This window comes from Megalopta genalis, unplaced genomic scaffold (genome assembly GCF_051020955.1).
Source record: "Megalopta genalis isolate 19385.01 unplaced genomic scaffold, iyMegGena1_principal scaffold0023, whole genome shotgun sequence".
NCBI classification, from domain to species: domain Eukaryota; kingdom Metazoa; phylum Arthropoda; class Insecta; order Hymenoptera; family Halictidae; genus Megalopta; species Megalopta genalis.
The window spans coordinates 2787468-2801888 of record NW_027476093.1 but is presented as its reverse complement, the minus strand read 5'-3'; the positions used below and the strand labels follow the sequence as shown (position 1 = coordinate 2801888).

General features: G+C 50.1%; 1 protein-coding gene across 2 annotated transcripts in view; it reads left to right on the top strand.

Moving 5' to 3' along the window:
- Window positions 1–1344: 1344 nt before the first annotated feature.
- LOC117217765 (irregular chiasm C-roughest protein) overlaps window positions 1345–14421 on the top strand; it is a 263272-nt gene continuing 250195 nt past the window's right edge. For both annotated transcript variants that reach the window (XM_033465597.2, XM_033465596.2), the window contains exon 1: window positions 1345–2304. In XM_033465597.2, the coding sequence (XP_033321488.1) occupies window positions 2204–2304 (101 nt within the window). In that variant the 5' untranslated portion in view covers window positions 1345–2203. The remainder of the gene's footprint in view (window positions 2305–14421) is intronic.

The window sequence follows — 14421 nt, the reverse complement described above, 5'->3', positions numbered from 1 at the left end:
CGGCGACCAAATATATCCGGCAATTTATGGGTGTCCGTTTTCCCTGCAGTACGAACGTAAAATATTCGAAGCCATCCAGTGCTCCGTTAACGTTGCAATATTCCCAGAGGACGGCGGGTTACACCCGCGTAACTCTCGTTATCGCGCGCGCGGTTGTAGCCGCGCCTGGAAGTCTCCGGTCGGATCGGCGACATCTTCGTCTTCGTCCTCGTCCCCGTAACCGTCGTCTTTGTCGCCGGCGTCGGGTTCTTCGTCTCCGACACACTTGCCTGCCCGCATTCCTCCTGGAGGACGCATGCCGCAGGATCGAGCGGCGCGTGCGCGTGCGCGTGCCGATTCGTGTTACGCGCACGCTGCCAAAACGGATCCGAACGCGGTTCAAAATTTCACGACGAGACCCCTTGCCGCAGGTCGGACGCGTTCCGGATCGAAGGAAGCGGACAAGTATCCCTCGCCGCGAACGCGGCCAAATATTTGCCGATGGTAAACGTTTACCCTTCGGCAGAGCGAAACCTAAGCTCCGAAGATATATCGCGCTTAAGGCTGCGCTATTATACGAGCAAACGTCTGCCGAGGCCCGTTTGATATTCCTCCGCGCGACGAGACGGCCTAAGATTCGTCCTCCGCGGTCTTTCCGTTCGGCGGGGGCAGAGAAAGCGCGCGTCGATCGAAGCGTTTCCCAATGAGGACGGGTCGTTCGAAAACTGGCCCGGATAAAGGGTAGCGGAAAAAGGAGGTAAAGACCGAACCGCGTTGCCCTCGGCGTAACCTTCGAACGAATCGCGTGTATCCGCGTAGTAGAATCGCGTACATCGTCGGGGGCGCATAAAGCGCGGAGGTCTCTGCACCTACGGCCTTCGTTATCCCGTACGTACGGATGTCCGTGGCTCCGTACTTAGCCAACATTTCGCGAGGATACATTCCCGCAGGAGAGCGAGGCGCCTGCGCGGACGCGCGGTGCCTGACGCGGCTCCGTGTCTCCTCATCGCTCGCTCGCGCTCTCTCTCCCGTTCCCTTTCTCTCTCCCTCTCCCTCGCTCACTCTCTCTCTCTCTCTCCGTCCGACCCTAGCGCGTCGTGTCCCTACTGTCTCGCTTCCCTTTCGTTTGGATCGTACCCCTTGCCCTCTCTTCTCCCACCGCGAAGGCAACCCGCCACGCGACCGTAGCCCCCACCAGAAATGTGAGCGTGTGTCACGCTCCAGGTAGCTCGGTGCGTGCCCATTAGAAGGAGGGGGAAGGGGCGCGTGTGCCCTACGAGAAGCCGCGGGTGGGGGCGAGCTGCGCCGTCGGTGGTGGGGATGCAAGTACGCTCGACCGAGAACTCGCCAGTAGTTTCGTATCAACTCTCGCGCGAGTCGGATGTCGGCTGATCCATGTTGAACGAGCGCACGTCTGCCGAAATCGTCGACGTCTACGCGTCGAGAAATTAATCGAGCCTTCGAAGGGACCGACGACGCGGGGGAGGAACCAGTTTTCCGAGTGTGCACCGGTGCTTCGATTCCGCTGGCTGCGAGTGCGTGCTCTCAATGACCGACGTTTGATTCGACATCGCTCGTCGACGACGGATAAGCGCGATCGTACCCTCCCGCTGCTTCGAACGCATCCGTCGAAGAAGCCACGCGAGTGTGTAGCCGTGTATGCCGATCCGCGTATGTCGTGATGCTGCATGCTGACGGACGAAGATCGGCGGGGCTGCTCGACACCCTCGCGATCGCTTCCTCCTGACAGCTGCGTGCCTCGTGCGTCGTCCACCGTTGACGAGATACAGTGTGGTCCTCCCGTTGGACGATGTCGCCGCAGTGATATTACAGTGCTATATAACAGGCCGACCAGTGTGTTTTTACCGCTACCGGATGGATTACCCTCGCTGAGAGAAGTGGCGCACGGTGAGCCGCGAACAGTGTCCGCCGCTGTAGTTTGTGATCCGTAGAAGTGTGGCGTGCTGCTGCTACTACCACCAGCGATAACACGCACGTGTGACAGTTTCCGTACGTGCGCGACCCGTGGATTCTTCGATAGGTGGGAAAAGTTCGAGCAGCGACCTCAGGGTTTCCGATTCCGCTGGACGTTGCGAGCCGTCCGCGTCTCTCGCGGGATAGCAATCCGGTGTCCGGTTAAGTCCGTGGCTCCCCGAGCAATGTTCACATAGTGCGTTACCGTTGATCGATAGCGACGATATCTGGATTCTTCGCCGCGATTGCCATGGATTTCTCCGACTTGGATGCGCCGGCAACCCGGCGCTCTTACGCCAGGGATTTCATGGAGCTCCTCGGGGGAGGATCGACGAAACGGGAGACAATCAGGTAGGCGAACTTTCCGTTTCAAGGATCTCCGGGACCTTCGATCTTGCCGCCGTCGCGAACAGCTCGGGAACAATGTCGCTCGTTAAGGGCAGTTTCGGAGTAATACGGTTAATCTCTGATCTGAAGGGAATAATTTCCAGAGCGCGCGGTTCGTCGCGTGCGCGGATTTCGGAGCGAGGCTGTGCGCGTTCGTGTAGGTAAAATTCGGAGCAACGCGCCACCGGCTCGCGTGTTTACTCACACGTGCGATCGCTGACGTGGTTTTTCTCCGCCTCGCAAGGGTGGCTCGCCTCGGCACCTTTCCCCCCTCCTCGCTTGGGGGAGGGGGAAAAAAAGCATTATGCAAAAGGAAAAAAGCGATCGTCGCCCCGCGAGACCCCGAATACCATTCGAGAAACGCAGGCGAATTTCTCGTCGAGTTCTGATTTCTCGCGCGCGGCAGCGTCGTCGTTGCACGCGTGTCTGCGACACACATCTTAAAATATTCACGATGGGATCGATAGTCCACGGTTGTCGCGATTACGCGACTTCGACCGACTACCTGCTGCTAGAACTCGATTCGGGTTCTCGATAATTTCGACGATCTCGCGACGACGACGTCGCGAATCGCTAATTTAGCTCGACGAAATTCACCGTCGACGACTCGGCTTCTTTAACTAATTAACGTGTAATCGTATCAAACGCGAAATACAATCTTGTTCGGGTAAAGTCGTGTACCCGATACAATTAAGCGGTACAGTAAATGCTCTCTAATTTTCCTTCAGCTTGTAAACAATTGTAACAGCTTGCAACAATTTGGAAAGAAGAGATACGATTATCCATTTTTGTATACAATCCGAGCGTCGATTAGGGAGAATTCGCTCGTGAAAAAACTACTCGCATTGAAATAATACAATCGGGACGGAGAGGGGGTAATTCAACGTTAAAAAATAAGTCGAAAATATACATCGAATTTTTTTCATTGGAAGCACCGTTTTCGAGAGAAGTTGATTGGAAAATTACACGAAGGCGCTCTATTTAGAAATGTCGACCGACGCGTCTGATCGCGACCAACCGATTCTACTTGTTGTAGACGCTAGCGCACCTGCTAGGGTACCTGGCGGACACTCGAACTAATTTTTCTCTAAAGCAGAGCCTCGAATTAGAAACTTGTATCCTACATTTTCATCTTATTTTTTTATGTATATTATTAAATGGCGCACAATTCTCTGTAGCTCACAAAATGGACGTTATCATCCAATAAAATTCTTCCTAATCGACGCTCAGATTGTCCTAAAAAATGGACAATTTGGGAAGAGGAGAATACGATTATTCGAGGCTTGCGTTTTTATAGTTGTTGACAATTGGTAACTATAAAAACAAGCCGCGAGGCTCGAACAATCGTTTCTCCACTTTCGTGTACAATCTGAGCGTCGATTAGGGAGAATTTGGTGCACTTTCGAAACGGTGAAATTTCCATCGATAGCTTGTAATCGAAATAATCGGAAGATTTTACGACGAATTTTGTCCGGCAATACAGATTGGGCAAATCTTAATACCGCGCGGAAGACGTGGGTGGGAATTAAATGGCGTGCGAAGGAATTTAATGGCGTTAGGCCGAGAAGAAATTTACGCGGTCGATATGAAAACGTTTTACGGGGCTGTTAGATACGGCCGACGACAAAGACGTGCTTTAGATCGTTGCACCGTGATTAATGGTCGCGTTAATGCGCGGCGCATAATTAACAGGGAAAAGGATTTGTCGAAGGAGAACGAGAAACGATTCTCCGGGCGACGCGTTCCGCGTACCGAACGATTACATCGGAAGACGCGTCGTCCAGATGTTCCCGAAAGTCGACGCCTCGCTCCGACCGAGGGGAACTAAAATGTTTGAGGGCTCGATCGCGGCTGTTCGCGGGGTGATTTATTGCAAATGCTCCATCCGATAGCGCTTAATGTATTTATGTAAATGGCAAAAATGGTGGGGTGCTTGTTAAAAGCGTCGGTCGGAATTTAATCAGCGGCTTGTTCAACACAGAAACCTACGAACGATCCATATTTCATTTTTATTACGAGCGTGTATTTTTAATCGAACATGTATTTCGTTCCATCGCGTCGGTTGGTAGGAATTATTCGATTGGATCGAGCTCGAAGTTTTCTTGCTAATTGATTAACAGGAGACAACAACGAGCGACATTTATCGCGCTCGTGTAGATACGAAGCTTGAAATTTATCCGACTCGATGGGAGCAACGCTTTGGAAATCGTTAAAGACTAGAAACCGCAACGATATTTCTTAAAGATATTATTGAAAAATCAAAGTTGATCGAATCGAGCGCGCGCGTGTGTAAACACTCTCGTGAACGATATTTCTGGATCGGTAATGTACCGATCGGAAATCTAGCATCGAAGAAATCTAAATCGAAAAGAGGGTTAACGAGTATCCCTTAAATAACCAAACGAGTTTATTCCATTGTGTCGATCCGAGGAATTAATTGTTAAAAAATCGGTAAATACAACTTGACCTGTAAACCACGGAAAGTATCAAAACTATCGGTAGACATTAGGTAGTGCATTAGGGGAGAACGAGCCTTATAGAGTCGTAGGGGTGTAGCGTCAGTCATTTTGATAGAATTTCGGATCGCGTGTTGCTGATGGGAAACGAATCGATAAGTTCTGCGTGTCGTTGTCATCGTCGCGGCGGGCTTACAAAGATTTTGTAATTACGTGGCTAGAGTGGAATTTACGCTTTTCATTCTCGAAAGCTACGAAGCGGTTCCGTGTCGCGATCGTTCTTTAACTTGTTGCTCGGTACTGAACTTTGCAGTTACTCGGGCGCAGGGCCGCGGAATTTTTCATTCACGAGCGCCTGGAAATGGTAGCGGCCGCCTCTCTCGGTCGCGCACCCATTAGCAACGGATCGCCGGTAAATGCAACGAACGACAATAAATTCCATGAAATTGGCAATCTCGCGAGGCTACGGCAGACCGCGGAACTTCATAATTTCCCGGTGAGAAACTTGGTCGGAAGCGAAAGCTCGAAGGCCCGTGTACGATATTCGAAGCGGGCAGGGATCGCGGGCGAGTTACGAGCAATCAAAATCCAGGGATCCTCGACGGAGCGTTAATTCGGTGCAACGACGGAGGTGAGAGCAGAGGGCTCGCCGATTCGGACCGTTTTTTACGTCGCCTTATGTTTAAAACATTGCCATTTTCCTATCGAAACAACTTCTTCGAGTATTCCATAATCGGAAGAACGAGTCAGCTCGGTTAATCTAAACGTAATAACTGCTCGATCGATGCCGGCGACAGCGACCATTGGCGGTTAAATCTCTGGTTCGAGAGAGAGTTTAATGTTTTCGAGTGTAATTAACCGCGATTACGATGCGTTCTACTTTCTGGCTCGTCCCGTTTCAACGGCTATAAGCACGAAAGCTCGACGAAGACTGGACAATCTTTGGTCCGGAGCGCGCCAGCGGTCCGTGAGATATTTAACGAGGTTTCAACGACGCGTCGACCGACGACCGGTCGTGTAATCTCGTCGTAAAGATACAGGATTATAGCGGCGTGATAGTAAAAAAGCCGCGAGAAGTCTCTGGAATAATTTTTGGAACAAAGGTGGGACGACGGGGCTGGCTCGACGTTTCTCGGAGCCGTGTCTCGACAGGACGGATCGCCCGGTTTTTACGCGGGGTCACGGATGTCAATGCGTCCTTTGCGTGGCGCATTTGCCTAATGCTCGAAATCCTCGTGACCCCGCGCGTCTCGTAATCCGAGCGTGTATTTTAATTGGCTCACCGCGGCTACATTTTCCATGACGCGACGTGAAATAACATCAGAGAAGATGTAACTGCGGCTTTAACTCCTTCGTTACGCGACCCCCAGCCTCCTATAAAGCTCTCTTTCTCTTACACACTCGCTCGTTCGCTCGCTCTCTTTCTTCCTTTTTTCTCTTTCTCTCATTCTCTCTTCGCGACTTTACCCGCTTTTCTTCCTATCTATGTACGAACGTTCATGCATGCGTGTACACTTGGAACGGCCGAAGCTCTCGCGTTCGCGTTTCATAATCCTATGGCTTTAATCGTACCATTGCGGAGGAGTTTGCCCCCGGTGCCGATATCCACGTACGCCACTCGACCCGAACGCGAAAACGAACGAACGAACGAAGATAACCCAATTTTCGTGGTCGCTACTTGTATCGACGCGCGATGCCGCATTAGCCGCGTTTCTCCGTCTTTTTGTCCCCGTTTCTTGATCTATTTCCTTCGATTTCGCTTTTCTATGTATCGTTTCGGGGCTCGATACCCTGAGAATGTATGTCTGAAGATGGTTACAGTGGTACCTGATCAAGAGATACCGACGTATCCGTCAGGTTAGTGTTCTCGCAGCAAATGTGCACCAGATATCGTTCGATCGAGCAACCGATAGTCTGCGACGAATTCGACGATATCGGACACGTGTGCAAGAAAAGTAAGTTCAGGATTTATATTCGAAACGAAGAAATAAAGTGTTCGAGATCGCGAATGTCAATATAGCGACGATAGGGCTGGATATCTCGTATTAGAAATAACTTTATCATGTGAAAATAGAGGATCGAAATATATCGTTTATTCCTCCCTTCGTTCGAGTGTTCGATACATGCATACTCCAATTCCGCGTGGAAAATATTTTTACTGCTTTAACCGCTCGATACAAATATTTTCATCTATTCGGTTCGCTCCACAATCGCCGATCAGTTTTGAAACGTGTTTTCACGCGATCGTCATAGAAATTTGACGTCATTCGAATCTTCCGAACCATCGTCTCCTATCAGGCTACCTGCTTCAGCATTTAAAACGATCCGATGGAATTTGGATTACCTTGAAACGAACGTACAAATATTAATAACTGAAACACAATATTGCTCGATACTTTCGTTTCTATCGGACGGGCACGAGCGACTTCGTCGAACGGTACGATGTTGCGGGAGAGAATGCAAAAGAAAACGGATGCCGAGGTGTAGAGAGGAGATCGAAGCGAGAGAAGGAACATTACAGCGACGTTTTAACGGGCAAACAGAGACATTCCGGCTGCTGGTTGAAAATTCGAGCTATCCGGATATCTTCTCGTTCCGCGAAAGTGCGGTCGCGGGCACCGCGGAACGATACAGAGCGGTTGAATTACGGTGGCGTGGTCCGAAGCTCGCGCGCGCTAGCAATTTCAAATCGAAAATAATCCTTTTATTACCCGCTCCCGCGGATTCGATGGAGTTTTCCGGCAGGGGAAGCCTTTCGAATCGCGCGTGCCAGAACGAGAGGAGCTTCCATCGCGCGTATACGACCCGTGTCTGTCCTAATAAAACCCCGACCGGGAACGGAGAGACTAGGAATAGGGGACCGGGATAGAAAAGGGGTTAGGGAAACACCTCGCGGTGTTATGCAGCGTCGAAAGTTTGACCCGGTTCCGTGAAATTATCCTGCCATTTGGCAGCCGAGCTCTGCCACCAGGCTACGTCTAGCCGTAAAACTCCGCGGAAAGAAAGAAAGCGCCGTTATAGGATGGCCGCGTTCCGCGAGACCGACGCCGGAGCAAGAATCGTAAAGAAGCATACGTTGTCGTAAAGCTAATACCCTGCCGTGGCAATTTTTTCGGTTCGGCCCGACCGAACCCTTGCCGTATTTTCTGTGTCTCGGCTTTTACTGCGCCCGAGGGTGGCCGTGGACCCGAGTTTCCCGATCTTTTCGAAACTCTGTAGGCGACGATATCGTCTTCTCTTTCCTTCGATAACCTTGTCAACCCGTTTTTAAGGTAATCGTGTAAACGACACAAATAAACCCACGACATCTGTGATTTATTAATTCCTATAAAACATTCGCAGCAGCGTAATGAAGTTGCTAAAGGTTAATGAAAGAACATCTGCAGCAAATAGAAGCATAAGATTTATCGCGTCGATGGAACAGGACACGAAATGACGGTCAAAAATTAGATGCAATTAAAAAATATTTTGATAAATCGGAGCGCGGCTTCAACGTTACAGCGAGCTGTAGAGGGTTGAGAACGATAAAGCGTCAATCAACTCGGTGCGAAAGAAACCGCGGTGCAACGAGTTAAAACGGACTTTGCTCGAAATCTTGATCGCGAGACTGGCTCGCGATTACGAGGCAAAAAACGATCCGAGGCTGACATTTCGAAAAACAAATCGGAGATTACTATCTTGAAGCGGTAACGCGGTTAACGAGAAAACGTGGCGCATCGATCGTGCCTCGATTACTCGAATTATGTAGTTTCCAACTGCGTAAGCACGCGGAGCGTGATTAACACGGGTTTAATTCGCCTTGGCGTGCCCCTTGTCGAGACGCGACGCGCGGTTTTCGCTCATAGCCGGTATCGGAACTGCAGAAACTACCGCAAACCGGCTGCGAAACATTCCGTCCAACTAGATACACACACAAAGAGAGAGAGAGAGAGAGAGAGAGAGAGAGAGAGAGAGAGAGAGAGAGAGAGAGAGAGACAGAGAGGAAATGCGACGGAACGCAGGACGGAAACTTGTGCCGAATTATGCTGCGTTATCGATACCCTCGAGAACAATCTGGTCGAAAGTTCGTCTCCGGGTGTCAATTCCGTCGGCCAGACCGATGGAATTACGGGAGAGAAGTGTTCGCGAATTACTCCCCGTCAACGAACGTTGCGAACTAGTTCACAGGGAGAACTGGAAACCGGACGGGGAAAAATCGTTCGAATACCTGATTAACTTTTAGCCTCGAACACCTCGGATTCTCAATTCTTTTAATTAAGAATAAACGTTTCGGCGCCGTTCATCGAATCTCTCTCGCCGTTATTTATTACGTTACAGACGCGTTCAATTTTCTTCGCGGCGATCGGTGTTTAGAAGTCGACGTTAAAATCCGCGGTATAGAGGCTTTTCAACGAAAAAATCCGTTAATTAGATTCTGCGAACACTCGCGATATTTTACCGAAGCACGTTGCAAATTCGATACGCGTATTCGCCTTTATCCTCGTTCCGTATATTAGCGAGGCGGTTCGAGTTTTAGTTAGACCGCATCGGCAGATTGCACGAACACGGTTCACTTCGTTGGCAGGATATAAACAAAATAATAGAATAATAAAGAAACCGGTCTTGCTCAATCAAAGAACATAAAACGCCTTCCTTGCTGCGGACGCAGCCATTTTGAATCGCCGATCACGTGAGATAGCAGTGCTAACGAATCTTTGAAGGTAGGATCTTCAACGAGAACCAGTTTAAGCCGCGCCTCGACGTCTTCGACGATTTCTCTTTTTGTCAATTTTCAAAACCTATTCGTTTAACGGTAATTGGATCGTGGACATTTACCACTCGTGCGCTCTGATTTTCTATTTCCAGACGCGACCGACGATTTCTATGTTTTCATGCCCGTGTTCTAGGCATTTTTTAAATTTTCTTTATAGGCTCGTTTTTTTTATCGTTTTCTTGTCACGACAAGTAATAACAAGTAATAACAAATCTAAGAAAAGTACTTTGGTCAGCGTCTAGTGGACTAGTCGAATTCGAATTCGAGTCACTTGATTCAGTTCTAAAAAAGTTATTGCATTTTGAAAGATGTACGAATACTTTTGTGTGCCATTGTATATCAGGGTTTTAACGAATCAAATATTGTACCATCGCTTCAAAAAACGGACGATATCGTCGATATCGCGACAGCATCGACGTTCGTACATCCAAACGAACAATTGGACGGTTCGTATGCAGCACCACGGCATTCCGGGCAACAACAAATAACTCGTCGCACTGTTCGGAGATTGAGTTTTTGAAGAAACGCAATTAAGTTCGAAAGCGGGGGATCGGAGGAAGTCGGAACGACCGAAATCGACGGTCGAAGAAAGTCGGGGTAGCGTCGGAAACTTGGAATCGTTCCTCCTATTTTCCGAAATCGTAAAATCCCCCATATCCGTAACCGTAGCCTCTAGTCTTCCTCGGTTCGGTTTCGTTCCGCTCCGGCCCCGCAGCCATCGAATTTCGCCAAATATTATCTCGCCGAAGTTTTCGTCGACTGGCAGGCAAGCAGTTCGTCCTCCGTTTCGTCGCTCGGATTCTCTCTCTTCTCGGTTCGATTCCGTCGGCCGGACGATACGAAGGTGGGCTCCTTGCGCAAACTTGAAAGGCTTTCCCAGAACCGGCGAAATTTCCGGCGAGGTGTGGCAGCCGAGCCGAGCCGAGAACGAGACCCGGTAAAAATGCTTGTCTCGTTCCGGTGCTCGCCGATCGAATTTCTGCGTTCGAGTTATCGCGAGCCCGTCGCCGGATATTTCGAGCGCGACGAGGGTGAAAATAAATAGAGACGACGCGGAGAAGCCGGATCGACGGGTCTGTCGAAAACATTGAGAAAGATGAGCGAGCGCTCCGCTGAACATTATATTACAGTAATTCGGAGACGGCGCTGCGCGGCGAACCGTGAAACGCCGCGCGCCTCCGAGAGGAAAAGAGCGAGAGAGCGAGAGAATCGTGTACCGATCTTTGGGCCGATTTGTCGGCGCGAATTCATGGCCTTCGAGGAACCAGACGATGATATAACGTCGGCAGAAACGAAGGACCGGTCGGGCAGCTAGACCACGTAACTCGTTGGCTCGTCCTGCCGGCGTAGCCGGCTACCCACCCTCTCCTTTGCTCCCTTTTGGACCGCTTTGTCTCTCTCTCTCTCTCTCTCTCTCTCTCTCTCTCTCTCTTTCCGACTCTTGCCAGGTTTTCCTCTTGCCGCCTCTATCTCTCGTAGTCGATCGATTCGGTAAAAGTAAATAAAATTCGCCCCTCGGTTGCTGGCAACGGCCGGCCCGCGCGCGCGCCAGTGTAAGTGTCAGTGTTGGGTGTAATGCAATAAATCAGGGCGTCGATGGGAAGCCGAAAGTCATCGAACAAAGTCGGCCCACATAATTCTCCGTCTCGCTTCGTGCTTCGCTGAAGCGGAGAACGTCTGTAACGTTTCCCCGGACAGCCTCGCCGGCGATCGTTCGAGAATCACTCGCAAAGGCGCGGAGATCGATCGGCGCGGAATTTTGCTTCTCCCTTACCGGTTAATGGGATCGTTTCGAGGGATCTCGCCACGGTACCACAGTGCCACGTTTGTTATCTTTCGCGAGCGGTGTCTTTGACACTCCACCGCGCCAGCGGATGCTCGGCCGGAAGCTATGATTCCTGCAGAATTAGAATAGAGACGCGCCACGGCTCCACCAACCCCGCGAATATTCGCATCGTCGCACGGTGCGACGCTTATGTGGGAGTTCGGGACAAAAATCATAACTTCTAAGCTAATCAAATTTTCGCTGCGAAAATAACGATGCTGTTACCAATACCCGTTCGCATTTTGTTTTTGGTAACGATCTTTCCATAATCGATAGCTTAAATTGGACAACTTTTAATTAGTTCGGCATTGGTCGGACTACGCCATTAGCCGCGCAGAAAATACTCTGTTTTAATTTGAAGTTGTTGGAAAAATACAATTTCCAAATTACGCTAGAAATGGGTCAATAAAATTTCGGAAAAACAATTACATCGGAGTGCCCGATACCATTGAATCGAAAATCATTTTCCAGCGCGATAACGTTAAACCGTACGTGACATAACATTCGAATGCAAATATTATCCGAGACCCCCTGTTCTACTTCAACATTTTTATTTAACGAATAGTTCGTGCTTCACAGAGATGAAACAAAAATGTAGCGATAGCTTCGGGACAAGATACGCAACATTTTGATTCGTTCGATATTTCTAGCGTTGATATCGTCGCAAGCGAGGGAAGCGGGACTTGCGACCGCGCTAAATTCGGGACAAGAAATTGCGATATTCGAGGCGGCAGCAACATCGAAACTGTGCTGTCAAAGTTCCGTGTTACAAGAGGATCGACCGTACCGTCCGGATACCTTTATCCAGCTGCGAAAATTATGTAGCCGGTTTCGGGCCGACTGTTCGAATCCGGACAGCGAGTGCCGGATTTAATATTCGCCGGTTTTCGCGATAGGCTGCGCCCGATTTCCGGGATCGTAAGTGCGCGGTATTGCGAGCGGCGGTAATTCGCGATATATCTCGGGCGTCGCGACGGCAGGCGCGAACAGGAGCGAGCAGGAGCGAACAGGAACGAACGGCCGTCGCCTTTTCCAATTCCTCGGGCTGTTATTCTTCCGCGGCGACAAGCCTCGGCTCGGCGCGACGCAGCTATCGCGGAATTCCCGTCGATAAATCAGGCCGCGACCGGAAGCTCGGGAGTCGTCGCGAACGTCTGCGGCGCGCCGGTGTATCTCGTTTAACGGCGGAAATAAAAAATCGCCGGAAGTCTCTCGGGAGAAGGCGCGCGTCGTAGCCGCGGATACATTAAAGCCGCAGCCGAGTCGAGTCGAAGGGGTTGTCGTCGAGGTGGCCCCGAGGGGTCGCGCGCGCGCGCGCGGTAGGGTGCGAGTCGACCGTCTGTTTTTACTTACCGTTCGACCCCGGCAGCTGCTTGATCGCGATTTAATTGCGACTTTGACGCGTCCCGGCCGGCGAGCCGCGCCGGCGAAATTAAATCGAAGCTCGTCGAGGGGTCGACAACCCCCGCGACTCGCCCCGTTGATTCAGACGTTTTTGGCGAGCGCGGCGTACCACCGGCCCGTGAAACAAAATATTTCGCGCGCGCCACATTAGACGCCGGGCGTCCGCCATGTCAGACACGGCCGTGTAACAGGTGGTTTCTCGCTCGATGAAATAAAATTAATTTTTGGCGCCGCCGGCGAAGGTAGCCCGGGAATAGCTCGGTTCGTCACTGTCGCTGGTAATGGAATTACGAGCTCGGAATGCTGCGCCCATCGACGGAACTCGATTTCGTTCGGAGGAACAGCGGATGGCCGAGGAGCTGCTCTCTCCGCTCGCTGGAATTAGTTTTCCACAATACGATAAATTGCGATAAAAGAGCGACGATCGCCCGCGGAAAAACCGTCGCCCTGGGAAAGATATCGAGATCGATGGTCCGGCCGAATGACGGGGAGTCGCGCGCGCCGGAAGCGGATCATTTTCCTCGGTGTGTTTCTTTTCGTAATTTCCGCGCGGCGAACACCTTAGGTGTTCGAACGTTTAACGACCGTGTTTCCGTGCGTCGCGTTTTCTCGTTGCAGCCCACTTATCTTGTCAATTAAGTAAAGCACAATTTGGCGTCTGTAATGATAGCGCGAGCGGCGAGAGGGGATCATGGGAGCGAAAGGTTCTGGCCGTTCGAGGCCTCTTCGGGGCACGAACGGGGACCTATCGAGCCTCGCGATAATAACGCTGTCCTTGGAAGCGAATAATGATAGGAGAAAATATTTATGTAACCGTGCGGTTGCTTTAGAATCTTGCCGAGTATTTTTCTTTCGTGCGCGTGATTATGAAACTCGCCGCGGAATCTGGTAACCTCGGATATTATCCGACACGATAGCATTGTTGCGCGAGAAACGATTACGACTGTTCGCTGTCGCGCGTTTAAGTGGACTTAATATCGTATTTAATTTAACACATTGGACGGACGTTTCCGTTCGATGCAGCCGTAGATTCAAACCGCGAGCAAAGACATCAAAGCGAACGCCACGGCATCAATCGACACCGATTCGTAAAGATTAATTTACGACAGTCCTTAACCGAAGCCTCGGTTCCCGTCGTCGAAGCCGCAAATTTAATTTACAAATAGGTTTTGGCTTCGACGAATTTCTGATGGCCCTCCGATTGCTCGGGATATTTATTTTATTCGGAGCTACAAGGAATCTTCGAGTGAGAATTAAAGTTCCTTTGTAATTCGAAAGTTCTTGCACACGATTCAATTATGTGCTTGTAGTACAATCTTAACGATTTGGACGTTGTTGGACATAAATAGATTGCACACAAAAATGGACAATTTGGGAAGAGGAGATACGACAGTTATAAATTAGCAAATGTGCAGGTGACAGATTTAAGAATAATAATAAACTGTAATAAACAGTTAATTTTAGCGATATTTTTAGCCAAAGTAATCAGAACGTTTACAAAAAATTGATCTACACTCGCAACCACGTCTGTCAGAAAATCCATCCTACTAGTCTCAGTAACTGGTCCAAAATTTTGGGCTATCGATCTAGCGGGACCAGTTACTGAGACTAGTGGGATCGATTTCCAGACATATCCCAAAAAT